Source organism: Sinocyclocheilus grahami, unplaced genomic scaffold (genome assembly GCF_001515645.1).
Source record: "Sinocyclocheilus grahami isolate Dianchi unplaced genomic scaffold, SAMN03320097.WGS_v1.1 scaffold554.1, whole genome shotgun sequence".
NCBI classification, from domain to species: Eukaryota; Metazoa; Chordata; class Actinopteri; order Cypriniformes; family Cyprinidae; genus Sinocyclocheilus; species Sinocyclocheilus grahami.
Window position 1 is genome coordinate 293,563 of NW_015505733.1, and position 20,774 is coordinate 314,336.

The following is a 20,774-nucleotide window of genomic DNA, read 5'->3' on the forward strand; positions in this document are numbered from 1 at the left end:
TTAAGCACTTAACTAAAATAAGTAGGCTATTAATAAAATAATTAACTAGAGAAGGCTGACTATAATCAGCATGCTTCCATTTAGTGAGGTAAGCCTACTCCTCACCTGAATTAGAAAAAAAGCTCTTTGTCTTTAATGATGCGAAGACAACGTTTGAGTGTGTACACGCAATATCTGAGCGAGAGCACAGCCAATTCATAAAAGAACAATATTTAAAAGCACACGTCCAGTTTTGTGTGAGTGAAGGAAATCCGCTTGGGAGTGGAGAGATTTGTCCTCGCGCACATGGATCGCGTAACATTATGCGCTCTCGACATTGTCATTAAGATCACACTATAGAAACCGCCTAAAATTAAGTATACAGAAGAGAAGAAAGCGGCCCTAGGCAGCTGCCTACACATGCCAGGAACTGCCACTGCCAGATGCAGTTGGAAATTTACTAAAAACAAGCCTATCGCAAGACATCTGATAGGGGGGGGCACCTGGGGTGGCCAGCCAAATTTCAGGGGGGGGGCCGGTGCCACCCCTGGCCACCACGTAGACACGCCCCTGGTTGCTTGGTAACAGACCTGAGAGTGGATTGTTGAGCTTGATAATGCAATTTAAGATTTCCTAACTAGAAATAAGATACGATTTTGTAAGATAGGATAAGAATCCCAAATAAAGTTAAGATTTGCTTCTGTAATACGAATTTCGGAAAAATCCTAATTTAACATATCACATCTTAAGTTAAGACCTAAGATAAGAAACTTTCTGTAATACGCCCCTAGATCCTCACTTGTATTTTCAGCACTGACGCTGTGCAGTGAGGAATCCCAAACCTTATGGGACCTTTGGCTCTCCTAATTAAGGTAATATGGTGATGTTCGTGAAGCAGCTTTCTGAGTGCAGATGGAAAGTGTCCTTTTTGCCCTTAACATTACCAAAATAGGCCCAGTTTTGCCTTATTTGAGAGTTCATATGGTGCACAGATGCTTTCACAATATATTTCAAGTTCTCAATTTGCTTTTACAGATAGATATTGAAACCAATATGAACGCAAAAGCAATTCTTGCTAATGGGTTTGCCTAAGTCTAAAATGGTAAAAAGCATCTATCTACTCAGAATAGTGGTTTTGAATATTGAATCATTACTAAACCTAACATTTTCATTCTTGCACTTGAGTTTTATCCATATGGATTAGACGTGGACAACACTGAGTATCTTACCTGCCAGAAGTCTGCCACTGTGGAGGGAAGAGGACCTTGAGCGCTGATATAGGCTGGGTTTCGGGGGTCATGGTCCATCTTAAAAGTGGAAAGACAGAGTAAATATTTCATGAATATTCATGAAACTAACATTTTCAATTAATACTGAAAATTAAACACTTAGCAGTCTGTTGATACAATATATCTACTCTACACAAGATCAAAAACAATATAGCTGCATGTTGGAAAGGACGCAAGTTTCTATGGTGCTCTCCTCTGACATGAAGCCTCTATGTAAACTGCACTGTTTCATTTATCTTATTTATTTGCTTACTGAGCATTTCTTCGGACCGCTCCGATCTTTGGGGAAGGGGTAAACAAACTTGCTGCCAAGAGAAACAGAATGTCCACGATTTCTGTTTGGAGTTAAAAAGCTTGAGAGAAAAAAAAGGAAAAGCAAATCAAATAAGGAGAAGGCACAGAGGTCTGTCACTAATGAGAGCAGAGTTGTCTCTCTCACGACCACCTCCCCTCTCCAGACCCCTCTCTCCTGTCTGTCTCATTTTTATCTAATCCACATCCACTCTCTCTTCCATTTCTATATCGTTCTAACATCTCCAGTAACCCCTTCTTCCTCTCTCTCCCCTGTCTGTCCTCTCTGAGCATGTGCATTCTTTAATACCTCTGATTAAAGCCGGCTCTGGGAGTAAAGCAAGGCATCTCTCTAATCAAACGCATTTATTGATGAGAAGCTCAGTGGCCGGAGGAGGGTGTCTGCGTGTAATTGTGTGTCTGTCTGAGTGAAAGCTGTTCTGATGAAAAAAAAGCTAATGATGGAAAGAAAAAAAAAACTTGATATGGATATGGACTATGACATTCATAATGCACCAGCCACGATTAAATAATGACAGGCAAGAGCTTCACCAGCACTTCAGCTAATCAGCAGCAAAACCATAATAAGCAACAGTAGATTTTAAACCGCCACAAAGGGACAATCCACCTCTTTTAACTTATTTAATCTAATAGGTTTGCAAACTGTCAAACTATGTCAGCTTTTTTCCATCAGTAAGACTCAAGTATCTCTTCACTGACACAAACCAGAATGTGTTCACTGTTAAAAGTGGTATCTTTAATTGTTACCATAAGGAGCTGTCTCTACCTGATCTAACCCTTAAATGTAGTTTTGTATAACCCCATGTATTTACATTGATACGTTTTTGACTTGCATAAAACCAATTAATTTAGATTTTACCAAATGAAGAACATTCTTAGATTTAACATTCTGTTCTGTTCATACTAATACTTCATATTACCTTATTACTATTTTTTAAATAATATCATACTGAATTTAATTTTGCATTATTACAAATTTAATGTAATAATAAGTGATGTGACATGTGGCCAAGTATGGTGACCCATACTTGGAATTAGTGCTCTGCATTTATCCCATCCAAAGTGCACACACACAGCAGTGAACACACACACACACACACACACCGTGAACACTATCCAACCGCGCGGATGCCAGCGTCTTACCTCTGCGATGCCTCGAAACGACCTCTGAAGACGCAAATCATCCCAGCAGCACGAATAAAACACGCGACATGTTCCTCTCAAGAACTGTTGTCATTCTGCTCTGGCGCGGCTTGCTTCGGTCCGTTCCGGTGTCAGGGACCTTCACTTCCGGTGCCCCCCCCCCATCAAAGGAACGAGATCCGAGATTCATAATAATACAAAAACTCATAATCTAATTTAAAATACATTATCATAACGCTAAATTAAATAATAAAAATATAATTAAAGTTAAATAAATGTTAATTCGAATAATGAAGCAAAAAAAGTTTACTGCATAATGCTATTTTGGTACTGTATATAGTATTGTGCTACTATAATACAGAAATTAATAATTTAATATTAAACTACAACAAATATAACTACATGAAACTGAATGAAAACAATAGAGCAATAAAACAGGTATATATTTTAGTTTAACAAATGTCATTTCTATATAATACAAAATATAATTATAATTAAAAAAGTCTAAAAATGAAAACAATGGAGCAATAAGGGTTTTAATAATAATAATAATTATAATAATAAAAGTAAAAAATTATGCATACTATAAAGAAAATGCATAGAATTATTATATAAAGAATTAAGCATTATAAAGCAAATGACATCAGACCAGTCAAGCCATTTCTAATCCAACTTCAAATTTAATAAGAAGCAGTTCAGAGTCATTAATTAAATACACAGTAACTCCGATCTTTGGGGAAGGGGTAAACAAACTTGCTGCCAAGAGAAACAGAATGTCCACGATTTCTGTTTGGAGTTAAAAAGCTTGAGAGAAAAAAAAGGAAAAGCAAATCAAATAAGGAGAAGGCACAGAGGTCTGTCACTAATGAGAGCAGAGTTGTCTCTCTCACGACCACCTCCCCTCTCCAGACCCCTCTCTCCTGTCTGTCTCATTTTTATCTACTCCACATCCACTCTCTCTTCCATTTCTATATCGTTCTAACATCTCCAGTCACCCCTTCTTCCTCTCTCTCCCCTGTCTGTCCTCTCCGAGCATGTGCATTCTTTAATACCTCTGATTAAAGCCGGCTCTGGGAGTAAAGCAAGGCATCTCTCTAATCAAACGCATTTATTGATGAGAAGCTCAGTGGCCGGAGGAGGGTGTCTGCGTGTAATTGTGTGTCTGTCTGAGTGAAAGCTGTTCTGATGGAAAAAAAGCTAATGATGGAAAGAAAAAAAAAACTTGATATGGATATGGACTATGACATTCATAATGCACCAGCCACGATTAAATAATGACAGGCAAGAGCTTCACCAGCACTTCAGCTAATCAGCAGCAAAACCATAATAAGCAACAGTAGATTTTAAACCGCCACAAAGGGACAATCCACCTCTTTTAACTTATTTAATCTAATAGGTTTGCAAACTGTCAAACTATGTCAGCTTTTTTCCATCAGTAAGACTCAAGTATCTCTTCACTGACACAAACCAGAATGTGTTCACTGTTAAAAGTGGTATCTTTAATTGTTACCATAAGGAGCTGTCTCTACCTGATCTAACCCTTAAATGTAGTTTTGTATAACCCCATGTATTTACATTGATACGTTTTTGACTTGCATAAAACCAATTAATTTAGATTTTACCAAATGAAGAACATTCTTAGATTTAACATTCTGTTCTGTTCATACTAATACTTCATATTACCTTATTACTATTTTTTAAATAATATCATACTGAATTTAATTTTGCATTATTACAAATTTAATGTAATAATAAGTGATGTGACATGTGGCCAAGTATGGTGACCCATACTTGGAATTAGTGCTCTGCATTTATCCCATCCAAAGTGCACACACACAGCAGTGAACACACACACACACACACACACCGTGAACACACACCCAGAGCAGTGGGCAGCTATTTTTTTGCTGCGGCGCCCGGGGAGCAGTTGGGGGTTCGGTGCCTTGCTCAAGGGCACCTCAGTCATGGTACTGAAGGTGGGAGAGAGCACTGTACATTCACTCCCCCCACCAACAATCCCTGCCGGTACGAGACTCGAACCCGCAACCTTTGGGTTACGAGTCCGACTCTCTAACCATTAGGCCACAACTTCCCCACGTTAACAATATAACATTAACATAAAAAATGTATACTTTTCATTGTTTTGTCAGTTTTGATGTATACCGTCTTTGCTTCATGTTTACTTTTGTTTTTCGTAATTTTTTCTCTGTTTATCTTTATATATTTTATGCACAGTCTTTGGAGCAAATCAGATTTACATTTCACTGCAGGTTGTATTCTGTATGTAACTGTGTATTTGCCAAATAAAAAGCTAATCTTGAATCTACTGTAGATAGAAAACAAGCCCAAGAATTCACACATATATTCTTGGGTACACGTAAACTCAATTGGCAATTACTGATTTATGCAGTACAGGAGAATGGTCAGAATGGGGCATGCTATTGATCAATTCTTATTTATTAATCCGTGTCTACAAGCTGTGATGACCACAATTCAGAATTTAGCTCTTATTATCTGTGTCTGATGTATGGCATCTGGTCTTTCACTCTGACCATTAGTCCACAAAGAACATCAACACATTATTCTTCAGGTCTAAAAGAAAAAAAGAAGCAAAAAATAAAAATAAAAAATTAATCACTGATTACAACATCCTGTCCGCACTCATGCATTACCAGAGAACATCCTCCTGACCTGAAATGAAATGCCTCCTTACAAAAAGAAGTGAAAGCTGTCATCAGATTGGAATGTGCTAATTTTGAGCTGTAACAAAAGCGTGTTTGCTGTAAGGGGGTAAGGTATGCAGTCTTGTTAGGGTGCCAGACCTGGGCTTATTAAATGAAGGAAGGAGAGAGTGGACGAGACTGTAACACAAGCTCCAAACACTTCTAGAATTTCTGCTGCTCTTTCATGTGTATGTGTATGTGTATGTGTGTGTCCTTGAAGCTTCAAGCTAAGGTCATTTAAAAAGTATAGTCCTTCTGATAAATGTGGCCATTTTTCACATCCAAAAAGTTCTGATTTGATGAATATTTCACCACATTGATCAAATGCTACAGCTGTCTGTGTGAGTGTGTGCTTGATAGTGTGCATGTCTGTCTTTGTGAGTGCGTTTGGGAGTACATATGACTTTAAAGCACAAAAGCCGATCACAAAGCCTTTCAAAACTTTTGCTAAAGTAATTGCATGGTTCAGTACTTCTGCACTAATTTCTCAATAGCTTCACAAAAAGATCAAACACCACTGAATGAGAGAGACAGATTCAAACCCCATGGTTACAGTGAATGACACGCACACCCATTAGCATGGCAGAAAATGGATATAATTGCTTTGCACAACCTTAATTGTTGGCAAGAGCAATTTAAGGGTAGAACAATTATATATACACAAGCTGGCTAATGCCGGCAGTCTATATGAACTTGTTTTTTGACTACCCGCTCTCTATAAAGGGTGTTATTATAGTCGATCTGTCATTTCACACTCAGAAATTATCATAATCTTAAAGTCTAATTACTTTAAGAGATCAGAGAGTTTTAGCAGTTTATCAGTAAATTCAGCATCCTCTGATGCTCAGTAAGGGAAAAAAATCTAAGAAAGAAGAAGATTAGGGCAAAGTATGATTTGTTCACATGATACATTACCTTGATATGTGAAATATTATTTATAGCAAAACAAAATTATTAGGAGTCAAGATTGATGGAACAAAACAAAGAATGTAATATTGTTCACCTGGTTTAATTTAGTCAGTATTACTGAAAGGAATGAAGCGTTTCTAAATATAATCCAAAAAGCTTTATCTGCACTACTCATACCTTTTTTGTGTTTGTATGACTGAAAGATAGAGAAATAGAGATCCAGAGCATAACTCCAGATCCAGAGCATAACCCCAAACAGTCACCAAATCCAAAAGAAAGGGTGTTGGTGTGAGGTTGAAAAATATCACAAATGATTTACTTTGAGGCCTTTTTCTTTCTTGCAGCTAATGAGAAAGAAGCTACAAACATTGACAGACATAATTATCACAGTTTTTGAAACACACATTGCCAAATCCCTGCTGCGCTTTAATTACCGCGCCTCCATGCATTTGTCTCTGCACCAGCAGATCAGTGCACCCAACCCCGACTTCAGCGCGAAACGCTCGAGGAGGGAGGGCTGACTCTCTTGTGCCTTTTGTTTCATCTTTTGACGAGTTGGAGTTCAAAAATAACAGCATGTAAATATGACTCAGTTTGACTTTCTCAGTGTGATATTGCTGCACAGGTATTACACTGATTAACATTATGTGTATGTACTGATTAAGGGGCCAAAACAAAAATTATTGTGTCTGTGATAGAGATGAAATCACTGTGTTTGTTTTTAAAGCATTCTTCATGTGCTCTGTGTCTTATGTTACGCACATAAAAAGCTTACATTGATAGACAAGCCTTATTTTTGTTCTAGAAATGAATGATTGACTATTTGAACCTACTTTCATGAGTTTTTTTTTCTTTGCGTTTTCTCAGTCTCTGTGCTTCTACATATACATAAAAGAGCATATTTAACAGTCTGAGAAAGGTCAGTGTTGATCAACAGAGTAAAGAAGGGAAGCAGAAAGGAGGAACATGTCTATGAGCAAATAAATAAAATATAACAGCAAGCCTCCAATTTCAAAGGAGAGGTTAAAATAGACCTGGCATAGTCCAAACAATTGGCACAAACAGACATAAACACTGTACTTTGCGTTTTCTCAGTCTCTGTGCTTCTACATATACATAAAAGAGCATATTTAACAGTCTGAGAAAGGTCAGTGTTGATCAACAGAGTAAAGAAGGGAAGCAGAAAGGAGGAACATGTCTATGAGCAAATAAATAAAATATAACAGCAAGCCTCGAATTTCAAAGGAGAGGTTAAAATAGACCTGGCATAGTCCAAACAATTGGCACAAACAGACATAAACACTGTATTTCAAAAAGAGTAATGTGAACAACCTGTGAGAGGTGTTTTCACTCCCATTAATGGACATGATGCTTAAATATGTAAATAACGAGTGTGGCTACTTACAATGGGACTGGCGTTGATGTAATCAGATCTGGATTGGTTATTCTCCGGCTTCAGCATGACCCTGGAGTGATCATCTACAGTATTCAGAGACAGGCAGGCCGATGATGACGTAACTACTAGAGCATCAACAATTCAATAACACACTTCTCTTAAACATGTGATCAATCCTTTAGTAGAGAATGCACGTTTTTATAAAAATGAAAAAGATACAAAGTTCTGATCAGTGTATGATTAGAAGAGGCCCCTGACTTTTTAATTAATCAAAACAGAACATATTAGCCTGTGACAGGCTGTGCTGCCGTCCTATGGCATAGAGACAAATACAAATTAACTCGAGGCAGATACAATTTGCGAAGCACTCACACACAAGGACGCCATGTGGGCGGTTGCGCTGGACATTCTGTTCCTCCTGACCCACCGCACATGCTGCTGGCTCAGCCTGGTAACTACAGAGAGCCTCCCACTCCTTATCCAAACGATCTTTATTCTGCAGGTGATCCTCCATATACGACTGCACATGGGAGAAAGACATAGAGACAAAAGTTGCATGAAAGGTCCTAATGATGTTATAGAGAATAAAATATTTCCTGTAACATGCATTCCAGCCCAGACAGCATATAAAAGAATGGCGCACATATATAGCAGAGGATTTCAGTTCAATGCAGGGTTACATTTGTTGTTTATACAACGTATACAAGAGCATGAACCATATTTCTTGTGCTTATGCATTTCATGTGCCATTTGCCTTTCCGTGCAAACGTTTTTGAATTAAGTCTCTGTCCCTCCCCTAAATCCGGTGAGTAAAAAAGCTCCATAGCAAGTTTCCATTCGTATGCTATAATCCAGCTTTACCTCCAAGGCCAACCTATCGCTTTCTGTGCTTTCTTTCTATCCAACAATACAATCACTCACCTATCCACCTTCAAACAGAAAAGAGCCCAAACCCGCTCAGCACGGGAATCGTAGACAGTAATCCTAAACACGCACCACAAAGGAGGAGAGAGAGAGAGAGAGAGAGAGGTAGAGAAAGGGGGGTTGCAGGGAGGGGGCTTGTCCTGACAATCACACATGCAATTAAGACTCCTGAAAGGCCTGGGCACGCCAGTGCCTCTTCAGCCTGCTTCAATCACTCCTTTTCACTGCTTGCACAAATGCTGATAAGATTGTCTACGCTTAAGCTGCCTTCCCAAGAAGCCCAAATTGAATTCAACTGAGACAAAGGGGAGTGGAGGGAGAGACAGAGACAGAGACAGAGAGAGAGAGAGAGAGAGAGAGAAAGAGAGAGAGACAGACAGAGAGCTCAGAGGACTGTGTTGCTGGCCAGAGTGTAAGAGCGTAAGTGTTGTTTGGCGGTTGGTGTCTTGTTTTTTGGCTGCTTATTTCTGGCCTCCCATTGTTAACCCACAAGAAGGGGTTTACCTTGTGCATGTGAATGTGTCTTTATGAGTTTATTGTGTGAAAACAAATTACACACTCATAACCTAATGTCAAGAATCCTCTTGGCCTGTACACAGACAACAATCCGTACTCTCAGAGGGCTTTGACACACAATATTCCTGCATGCCAAAAGTGCCCTTTTAAAACATTTTAAATATATAATTTATAGTACATCAATATCTTCATGTACACCAATATCACTGCTATATATGCATTCTCTTATATGTATTTTTTTCTTATTTGACTAGCATTTTGCACTCCTCTGAACAGTGGGCATGTGTGTGTGAGACCTTGTTTTAAGAGATGATGAACCGTGTGACAAGTCGCTTAATTAAAGACATTATGGTTCATATGGAATTAATGATTTGGTGAAGGAGAAAAGACTTATTAAATGCCACTGTAATAAGATTAACTTAAAGAGGAGAAAAAATGGAAAAAGAAAAAAAGAAAATCTAGGTGTCTGAAGGCTTTCCTTTTAGTTTAAAGACACAAATACCATTGCTATAATTTTAGAGCACAGCTATTACTCAAATTTTCCATAACAGCTACAGTACTAGGTTTGGGGTCGGTAAGATAAAAAAAAAACTGTTTTATACTCAAACATATTTTAAAATATAATTTATTCCTGTATTGGTGAAGCTGAATTTTTAGCTGTCATTACGCCAGCCATCAGTGTCACGTGATCCATCATAAATCACTCTAATATGCTGATTTGGTGCTCAAGAAACATTTTGTATTATCAATGTTAAAAACATTGTGCTGCTTAATATTTTTGTGGAAACCAGGATAGGATTCTTTGATGAATAGAAAGATCACATTTCTTATTTGAAATAAAAATGTTTTATAACATTATAAAAGTCTTTTTCACTTTTGATCAATTTAATGGGTCTCACTTTATATTAAGAGGCCCTAATAACTGTGTACTTACATAGTAACTAGATGTGTGATAGTATGTAACCACAGTGTAAGTACACATTGGTACATAGTATCTACAGCTGTAATGTTTGTGTAACTACACACATGTAACAACCCACTGAATGGTTTGTGTAAGTACAAATGTGTAACAGGACATTGGTAACAACACTTTTTGGTAATGAAAGTACATATGTGTAACAGGACTAACGGCACTTTTTGGTAAAGAAAGTGTTATACTTTATATTAAGTAGAAAATTAATATTGATTTACCATGTAATTACTCTGATGTTACACAGCAGCAGTCTTTAAATATAAATTGTGGTTTACTTTATATTAAGTAGAAAATTAATATTGATTTACCATGTAATAACTCTGATGTTACACAGCAGCAGTCTTTAAATATAAATTGTGGTTGGTGTCCCAAATGTTACACTTTATATTAAGTGGACAGTTCCTGAGGAGTTACCATGTAAGTACACTGGTATTACAGTGGTGCACCAACTTGAGATCCAACTCCTCCCACTTTACATATCCCTAAACCTACCCATCTCCACCCCTTGGATCAAATTGTTCCAATTACTCTTATACATATTGTTGTTACAAAATGTAGTTATATATGTCCTGTTATACGAGTACTTAGTGAAGCGAAAAAAAAGTGTTGTTATCAATGTCCTGTTACACATTTGTACTTACACAAACCATTCAGTGGGTTGTTACATGTGTGTAGTTACACAAACATTACAGCTGTAGATACTATGCACCAATGTATACACTGTGGTTAAATACTATGTACACATCTAGTTACTATGTAAGTACACAGGTATCAGGGCCACAAAATAAAGTGGGACCATTTAATGTGTCCTTGTTGAATAAAAGTATTATATTAATTTCCTTAATTTACTCCAATTGTTTGAACAGTACTGTAAATACATGAATAATAATGCACAAGAATAATTAAAAATCTCCTGCACAACAATCATACTAAGTCATGATCTCTACTGATCTCTATTCTAACTTAACTTAACTAACCAAAGCACTTTTCCACAAAACCACTACCATTTTACCAGTGTAAACCGTGACAGGCAGTTGCGCTTAAAATGTTATCATCCTTCAAGTTAGATATCACAAGAGAATCAAATTACCCAGCAATCAGTTTACTTCTCCAGTTCTGCATCTGCCTGAATGCCATGAATGGACAAACGGCCACTGTAAGTGGCCACATATGGCTGTTATGAGGACAATTTGCTCTTCTTGAACATACATCTGACCTTCTGGACAGAAGTTTTTCATTATTTTCTCCTTTAGTTTTTCTTGTTTTTATGTTACAGATGGTTGATGGAGCATCTGCCTATGTGTGTGTGTTTCTGAGACCATATGTAACAGTAACTCTCTCTATTTGCCTTCTCTAATACCTCCTCTATTAGCAAGATGATGCATGATTTAATCAGAGACAGAGGGATTTGGCAACTAGCCAACCATTTAATCACTGAGGTACTTCTCCCTGACAGACAGCAGACACCTTTTCTCTCCATTCACACTGAAAAAAAAACACACCACCTCTTCTTTAAGCAATGTCAAATAAGCACTAAATACTACAGGGTATTGATGGCTTTCAAATGCACACACATTTAATACTGAACATGTCAAGGACTTGTTGCTCAACTCAAAAAAAAAAAGCTCTCTCTCTCTCCCGCATTATCTTTCACCATGTCCATGCTGCACGTGGAATAATAAACACAGAGTGCAGTGGAGCAACAGCAGTGAACTGTGGCGCTGTCCAAGGTTCTGAATTAGTTCTTCATGATCCTGCAGTAGCTATATATAATAAAAAGGTCAGATATCTGCGCTAAATCTCACAGTGTGTCCGAAATCGCATTCTGTCTGAGTAAATACTACTCAGACTTTCTACGCAACCAGTAAAAAAGTATGCTCTATGTAGTATGAACCAAATTCTGGTGATGCTGACCTACAGCGTCAGTAGTGTCACTGCCAATCACAAATCCTCTTCTGTGGCCTCATGGGATAGTAAAGTGTCCATCGAATGCACCCTTTAGAATCTCGCCATAAGTAGTAGGTCATCTGGGTACTTTTCGTCTACTGCTTTTTGAATACTTTGTATTTGGACTAGGGCTGTAGCTATCGATTATTTTAGTAATCGAGTACTCTACAGATTATTCCATCGATTAATCGGATAAGTAATTTTTCTTTATCAAAGAGCAATACTAAATACGCAAGAGATAATAAGATAGATCTCTTAAAAGAAACAACTAATTTGTTTTCATTTTTAGAAAAATTTACATTTTTATTAAATTGCATACATTAATAACCATGAAAACTAAACCCATTTAATGTATTTAATTGCCAAATTGCATTCAAAATGCAAATACATCAATAAAAAATTAAATCAATAAAAATACAAAAATCTATTTCACATTACTTTAAAAAAGGTAAACAGTACAAACTAAAACTAAGGCATAAATCAAAATAATAGTAATAAAAATAGATAAACATTGCATTTACGTCGTGCAACTTAACTTTCAAGTTTCAGCCTAACTAAAGCTCAAGCATGACATAAGCCTTTACTGTCTTCTTGGAAGTCTTTGTGGCTTTTATGAGAGGCAAAAATCAGTGGACAGGAAGGTAACTTGGAACAAGAACAAGAGATCATGCACAATTTTTAAACACATTTTTCTGCAACTTGAAATTAGAATTATTTGGAGAATAAACCCTCTTAAATGTCCCTATATGTACTGGTGTGTGTGTGTGTGTGTGTGTGTGTGAGAGAGAGAAACTTGTTTTTGATCTCCTTCATATTCTGTGTGCGGGTCAGTTCACAGCAGTGATCGAAATTAATCTGTTCCAATAAGTTTAAATTGATTTTTACATTTTGTGGGCATTTTTACCTTTATAAAGCCTTTTTTTCTAAAAGTGTGCATCATCTTTTGAGTCAAATTCTTACATTTAATCAGTCAATTAGAATAAAAGACATTTGGGCTGTTACCAAACAAATGATATCAGTATCAAAATTCATCTTTGCACTGTAGAGGAAACACAGAAGCTGCATGGGATGAATTTCCCACACAGAGGGACATGAATGCATTTAACCTGCAGTTACAAATGCATAAATAATATTTAGTTATTTTAAACATAAAACATTGAATACTGATATTTAAAATTAATTTAAAACAAAAAGATACTTTAAATGTGAAATTAAAACCGCCAGCAGGTGGCAGCAAGTCACTGTTAAGAAGTGAGTCATTGCGATTGAACCCGAATCATTTAAATGGTTGATTCATTCAGGAACGAAACGCCGTCATGCTGCACAGAGACGCAAAACAGCGCTGTGGCTGTATTTGGAATTTTTTTGTTGGCAAAATAAAGCAAAAAGGCAATATAGTGTCTAAAACATAAGTCTCATAATATTACCTTTTTGTTTATTGAACTGTTGAATAAAATCACATTTGTAATCATGCTGATTTTAGAGGTGAAAACTGTCACTCTTCGTGTGATACTAACTAACTTTCTTTCTGTGGTATTTTTATGCACAATCGCGTTTAGTCTTTCACAAAACATAGCTAATGTAGGGACATTATAACTAGCCACCATATTGATTTACGGTCTTAAATATGTCCAGCGCTGTTTTTTTAAAGTCTGGTCCCTGTTTTTATACAGTCTATGGTCTATGGTCTGGTCCAGCGTTTATCGGGTTGTGTGTCAGTAATAATGGTCTGTGGGGAAACACGGTGTTCTGTGTGTCGTTACAGTAAATGGACGATTTTTTGTATTCGAGTTACTCAAGGTATTCGAGGAATTGTTTCAGCCCTAATTTGGACATTTGGACAACGTTTTTTGCATAAAATTAAACCTATGATACGTCATAATATCTGATTTAAGCCTCACATTTTATGCACAAAAAGACATGCATATCTGACCCATTTAAATGTACAGAAACAACATCTGTAATATTGTATTTAAATAATTAGCTGTATTTTCATGATATTTCATGAGAAATCAAATGCATAGTAGGCTATATATTAAACCAAAGAAAAAAGCTGTAGGATTGTCAATCAAAATATGATGGCAAAACTGGGGGCCATTATAAGTCTGGGCAGCTCCATATGAGGCTGGGCTATGGAGAATGCATTCTCTAGCTTTGCTCTTGCATATGCCTGATAGCAGCCTGACATACTGAAGGATTACGCTATCAGAATAGTTATTATATCACAACCCATCTTTGATTGCACCCATTGAGAGATGGATAGTGTACAAGCAGTAACCTCTGATAGTACATTGCACTAGCTGGTATTGCAGTCATTGCTTAGAGATGTGATTTTGAAGTTTTTTGTAGCACATCGACCAATATGGATTTTTCATGGGAGATGTTGAGAGCAGTGTGGCGGCTATGGAGAATGCATTCTCTAGCTTTGCTCTTATCCTTGAGGAAGGATGAAAATCCTTGAGGAAGGATGAAAACATATGCCTGATAGCAGCCTGACATACTGAAGGATTACGCTATCAGAATAGTTATTATATCACAACCCATCTTTGATTGCACCCATTGAGAGATGGATAGAGTACAAGCAGTAACCTCTGATAGTACATTGCACTAGCTGGTATTGCAGTCATTGCTTAGAGATGTGATTTTGAAGTTTTTTGTAGCACATCGACCAATTTAGATTTTTTTTTTGAGATGTTGAGAGCAGTGTGGCCGATGGTCGATATAAAGCCAATATAGGATATCACACTATTTAATTTAAATATTTAAAACATGCTGCAATTAAACATATTTATTTCACATAATATTTACTAAATTAAGAATAACATGGATTTTTTTTTTTATTATTTGATTATAAACTTCACTGAAATGTTTAACCTGATTTAAAATTTAAACAGCAACTTCTTGATTCTGAAATACTAATTATTTTTTTTTTTACAAATAAAAAAACATTTAAATGACTAAAAAGGAAGTAAACACCAAATAGTAAATATTTATTAGATCCTCAAAGACTTGTTTAAATGACATAAATGCATATTTATTGAATGCTGATGATATACAAGTATAATAGCGTTCGGCAGCACTAATAATAGTCCTATTTTTTATTGTTTACTATTTTGTTTAACATACTGTCTAATAATTTATTAAATTGGACAGTTAAATATATACAGCAAATTAATGAAGACAAAGAATGGGAGTTTCTGTGCATCTAAATAAAAGTCTGGGAGCTGTCAAAATAAAAGACACGCTGCTGATCGGCTGATGGTGATAAACTGGTAAATATCAACTACTACATGTAATAACTATTGCACCGTTCAGAGCGCAATGCACATTTATGCATCATAACATTGACATGGTTTCGGTATTGGACATGGTTTCATTAGCTCCTGAAAAAAAACCTTAAACAATCTCAGTAAGGGACATCCATTACAGGAAAACACAATACGCTAAATGAATCAACTCAGTGGCTGTCTTTTGCTCCACTGCTGGATGTATGATAGATTCCCTGCTCGGTAATGAACACAACGCTACCAGGCACCTATCAGTCTTTCCTGTCGAAGCTGTGCTGACATGAATAAAACAAAAGTTGGGGCGAAATTAAAACAATCCATTGTGTCAGAAAAGCCAGTGTCCATGGAGCCCTGCAGTCTCTTTCAGAGCAAAAACAAACCCAAAATCTGAAATAAGTGACTGATGTGAGACAGAGGTGAAGGAAAAACAAAGAAAGAGGCACGTGTTTGGATATCTATAAAGTGTATTTATGTTCATACTGATTATGACTGCAATGACGCAGGCTGTGTATGGAGAGTGTGAGTAGTTTAAGGCACTGTGTTTAATAGTCTCTGTCCTGAGTTCACATAAGCACACAGTATATTAAACTGTTTACCAGTATCATGTGTCCAGTGGAGATGTCCATGTTGGTTTGGGAAGGCTCTTCACTCCAGGAGGATGTGCTGCTGCGGGTGGAGGGACTCTGCATCGGTCCATCGCTGAACTGTGAGGACACGCTGTTAATGCGTGACGTGTGCGATGGGTGAAACGCCTCTGATCGGTCTCCACGCTCTGATGTCTGCACCGCCATGCGCTGACGACAGAGATCCTATCGAGAAAGTGGACGAACATTAGTCTTATCTGTGAAGACATTATCTGGGGCAAAATAAAACTGTTCTAAAGAGTAAAATGGTCAATCACACAAAATACAACATCAAAGCACTGGTTATTATACTTAGAATATTATAAAAGGTATTTATATAAGAAAATCATATAAATACAAACTGATTCCGCATCAGCATTCTGGATCAAATAAACTCTATTTCGTTTATCTCCACTTTGCATCTCATGATACAGCCTACAACACATTACGTCACTGTCTGCTCTACAAGATGAAATCTATCATCTGCATAAACTCACGACCCACCAGTGGAGCAAATAATTACTATAATATATGCTACCAGTCATATTTAAACACAAGGACCATAGATAAACGTTCATCCTCAAAAATAATACATTTACATATTTAATAAATCATAAGCATGCATATATATTTAGACAGTTTATGACTAAATTCTTAATAAAATGCCACCAAGAACATTCTGATTTAGCAATTAATTTACAAAATCAATGGAACTGACTAGAAAATACATCTAACTCTCTCTCAGAACAAAGCCACTGCATTTATTAACCAACTGCAGGGCTCGCAAAATTTCAAAATCGCTGGTAGCCCTTCGGGCAGACATTCTTCAGATTTTAGTAGCCCAAAATGAATTTAAGTAGCCTGAAAAAAAAAAGACATCGGCTGTACCTCACTGCAGACAAATCATCATGATTAAAAACTTTAGTTTTCTTCAAATAACAAGTCAAGAGAGTAGGGGTGCAACGGATCACAAAACCCACGGCTCTGATTATATTGCATTATCATATCAGATTTTGAGTAACAGATCGGGTCATTTTGCAGATGAGCAAAAAAATATGGTTCTTTATTATTTAAATAACAGAATACTTATTTGATACCACAGCAAAAACTAGTAGCATATAGGGATGTAACGATTCACTCAACTCGCGATGCGATACCGATTTCACAATACAATTTTCTCACTATTTTTCTTTTTAACAAAATGAGATTTAAGACATTATAAATGAAAAGGTGTCCTTTTATTATGTCTTCAACAAAATACTGCGCAATTCTTTGTGAAATTGAAATATGTCAAATAATAAAACTAACTTGAAATTTTAAAACAAATCCCAAATCAAATAATTAAATAATACAAATAAAATAAATCTCTTCATATAAACAAACTAATGCTTTGGCTGTGCTTTTTCCATTTAAAATCAGAGGCAACCACTGCATTTTAATCACGATAAATACATGTTATTTAGATTGCAATTAGATTGTATAATTTCGAAATTTGAAGCAAAAACAGAATGGTTTGATTTTAGCTTTAGTGAATGAGACGCAAATGTCACTCTCTGACAGCAGGTGGCGCTTATGGACCAGCAGGTATTTATAGGCTGCTGCCCCTTTAAGAGCAAATGCACGGATCCAATATAATGATGCACTTGAGATTTCTTTCTCCACTGTTACGTTCATTTAAGACATAACCGACTGTTTTTACGAGAATACTTGCCGAGACAGTTATTTTGAGATAATTTTTGTGTATGTGTTCATTCAGATGCAAGGATACGCGAAAGAGGAATCAATTCTGTGTATGCGCATTGTTTGAAACGCGGCTCTCTGTGCGCGCTATGAATGAGTGCACGCAGCTCCGAATGCACGTGAATGTTTTAAACACTTGAATGTTTAAATCCGCAAGACTTAGAAACACATGCAAACGATCAACTACGATCCATTTTAACCCTACAAGCTAGTGAACAACGCAAATCAAGGAAGGAATTTTATATCACTGTTCAAGATAGCCCGTCGGGCGGGGTGGTGAAACATTTTGGTAGCCCGACTGGAAAACACAATAGCCCCGGGACGTCGGGCTAGTGATTTTGCAAGCCCTGAACTGCAAAAAAAATTGTGTTTACTGCTATATTCACAAGTGACTACATTTCCGTCACATCACTCGCATCATTCAGGAATTAGAATTCCAAGCTTTTATCTACCATTTATCACTTCATCCAAATGAAACAAAGCAGCAGACTGAAAGAACAAAAGTAAAAACAAACAGCCTTTTGCTGTTTGCTGGTGATTTTTCAAATCACCTTCCCAAGGATCAGTCACTCTATGAGGATATCAGATGAATGATTCAATGTAGAAGCTGAAATCTCTCACAGATGTGTCATTAGATCCCTGCTAACCTGGCTCTCAACATATAATTGCTGTGGGCAATTATTCATGGAAGAGCACACAGAAAATGTCTGCACTAGATATAGCTGAAATAGGAGAGCTGAGATAATATGTCTGTTAACAGAAAAAATTAATTCGGCTGCAGGACGCTATTGTTTAAGCCAATCAGAAGACGATGGGATGCTCTCTGCCTGTCAGTCATTTTGCCTGTTTGGTTCGGTGAAATCAGGATTGATCTTTGGGGGAGGGATTTTGAAAAGGGAGGAGGGCAGTCTAAGCCAGTGGCGGAAGATAGTGAAATGGCTAACATCGCTTACAGCACTGTTAACAAAACAATTCTGACTACATGCACTCTATAATGTTTAAAACGATTTACAAGAAATTAAATCCATTCTGAAAAGCTTCAAGCAGCTATGTGCATTTTCAGGCAAATAGCATCTAGGTTTTTTGGTATAACACAACAGCATTGTGTAACATTTTAAAGCCATTTTAAAAGCTTCACTTTTATTGAGTGAAAAGCCTTCCGCGCATTGTTCCCGATTGTGATTATTTCTCTTTTTCCTTTGGTGAAACAGAACAGACAACAGGTTTTTTTGAAGCAGTTGCAAGTCACGACAATATGACCCCATCTGAGATCAAATGTTCAACAGTTAAAAAGCACCCAGATAAAAAGAGAGAGAGAGCAGAGTGAGGCTGACAGGAGGGTCAGTGAGGGAGTGTGGGGGTTGGAGGTGGAAGTTTAGTGCGTCTCACTAATGGAGCTCCCCAGTGAGAGAAACCAGGAGGGAAGCTTGTGGGGGCTAAACAGAGGCCACAGAGCTTTAAACCCAGTCACAGACTAGAGGATGGGGTCCACCCTTAACATTAATACCTGAGCTGATGTCCATCATCATGAGTCATTCTGACTTAAAATAAGTAAAACATTGTTCCCGATTGTGATTATTTCTCTTTTTCCTTTGGTGAAACAGAACAGACAACAGGTTTTTTGAAGCAGTTGCAAGTCACGACAATATGACCCCATCTGAGATCAAATGTTCAACAGTTAAAAAGCACCCACATAAAAAGAGAGAGAGAGCAGAGTGAGGCTGACAGGAGGGTCAGTGAGGGAGTGTGGGGGTTGGAGGTGGAAGTTTAGTGCGTCTCACTAATGGAGCTCCCCAGTGAGAGAAACCAGGAGGGAAGCTTGTGGGGGCTAAACAGAGGCCACAGAGCTTTAAACCCAGTCACAGACTAGAGGATGGGGTCCACCCTTAACATTAATACCTGAGCTGATGTCCATCATCATGAGTCATTCTGACTTAAAATAAGTAAAACTGCAAAAATATGTGCCAACTTGTAGTGCACACTTCCTGATAAAATCATGTTCATGTCAGCCAGCACAAATTAACGCATACATTTGCTTCTCTTATAATCAGTAAACCAATAAGTATCAAAATCATTTAGCATTTGCATTTAATCATTTACCAACCATACTCATCTAAAGTAATTTCCAAAACTGATCAGAAAAAAAACCAGGCTGGAACTGTAAATAAAGTGAAACCCAATGACAGAGAAAAGTGCAAGAACAGTTGAAGATTTGAATGCTCATTGAGGACGTGCTTTTAGATGTTTTTTGAAGGTAGCTAGAGACTTGTCTGTTCAGGAAAAGTTGGGAAGATCATTCCCCCATCAAGGAGTAGTGAAAGCTGTATAAATAAATAAACTAAAAGTAAATGAATGAATGCATGTTCTTGAGCACATTTAACATTAACATTTTTATGCATTTGGTAAATGCTTTTATCTAAAGTGACTTTCAGCACATTTAAGGTGTACATCATCATGCGTGTTTTCATTAGTGTTGAACCCATCGCTTTGATGTTGCTAGCGCCATGCTGTAGTCTACCAGCCTGCACCTAGTCTCATAAATCAATCTCAAAAATTATTTGATCCTTTAATGTCTAATTCTTAAAAAATTCTTACTTTAACAGCATATTTTTACTTTAAGTAATGCACGTAACTATAACCTTCCTATAATGTCATATGTCTTAAAGGGGTCATATGATGCGATTTCAATTTTTCCTTTCTCTTTGGAGTGTTACAAGCTCTTGGTGCATAAAGAAGATCTGTAAAGTTGCAAAGACTAAAGTCTCAAATCCAAAGAGATATTCTTTATAAAAGTTAAGAGTTAACCACACCTACCTAAAACGGCTCATTCTAACATGGCCCCACATGTCTATGTCACGATGCAGGAAGATTTGCATAACGCCGCCCAAATGTTCACGCAAAGAAAGAGGGCGTAACTTTTATTCTCGCTGTAGTATTGTTGCTGCCGCCATGTCGTGAAGGCGCTGTGTGTTTAGTTGTGAAAGTGAAACTACTTTGTTTGGTCTTCCAAAAG

The 20,774-nt window shown here is 37.1% G+C and overlaps 1 protein-coding gene across 1 annotated transcript in view; it reads right to left on the minus strand.

Annotated features, from left to right (window-relative positions):
- Positions 1-20,774, minus strand: part of LOC107556068 (receptor-type tyrosine-protein phosphatase N2-like) — a 213,019-nt gene that overhangs the window by 23,496 nt on the left and 168,749 nt on the right. The window contains exons 14-17 of the mRNA XM_016239058.1: positions 15,995-16,207; positions 8,124-8,271; positions 7,761-7,834; positions 1,209-1,286 (exon numbers count right to left, since the gene is read on the minus strand). Coding sequence (XP_016094544.1) covers positions 1,209-1,286; positions 7,761-7,834; positions 8,124-8,271; positions 15,995-16,207 — 513 coding nt within the window. The remainder of the gene's footprint in view (positions 1-1,208; positions 1,287-7,760; positions 7,835-8,123; positions 8,272-15,994; positions 16,208-20,774) is intronic.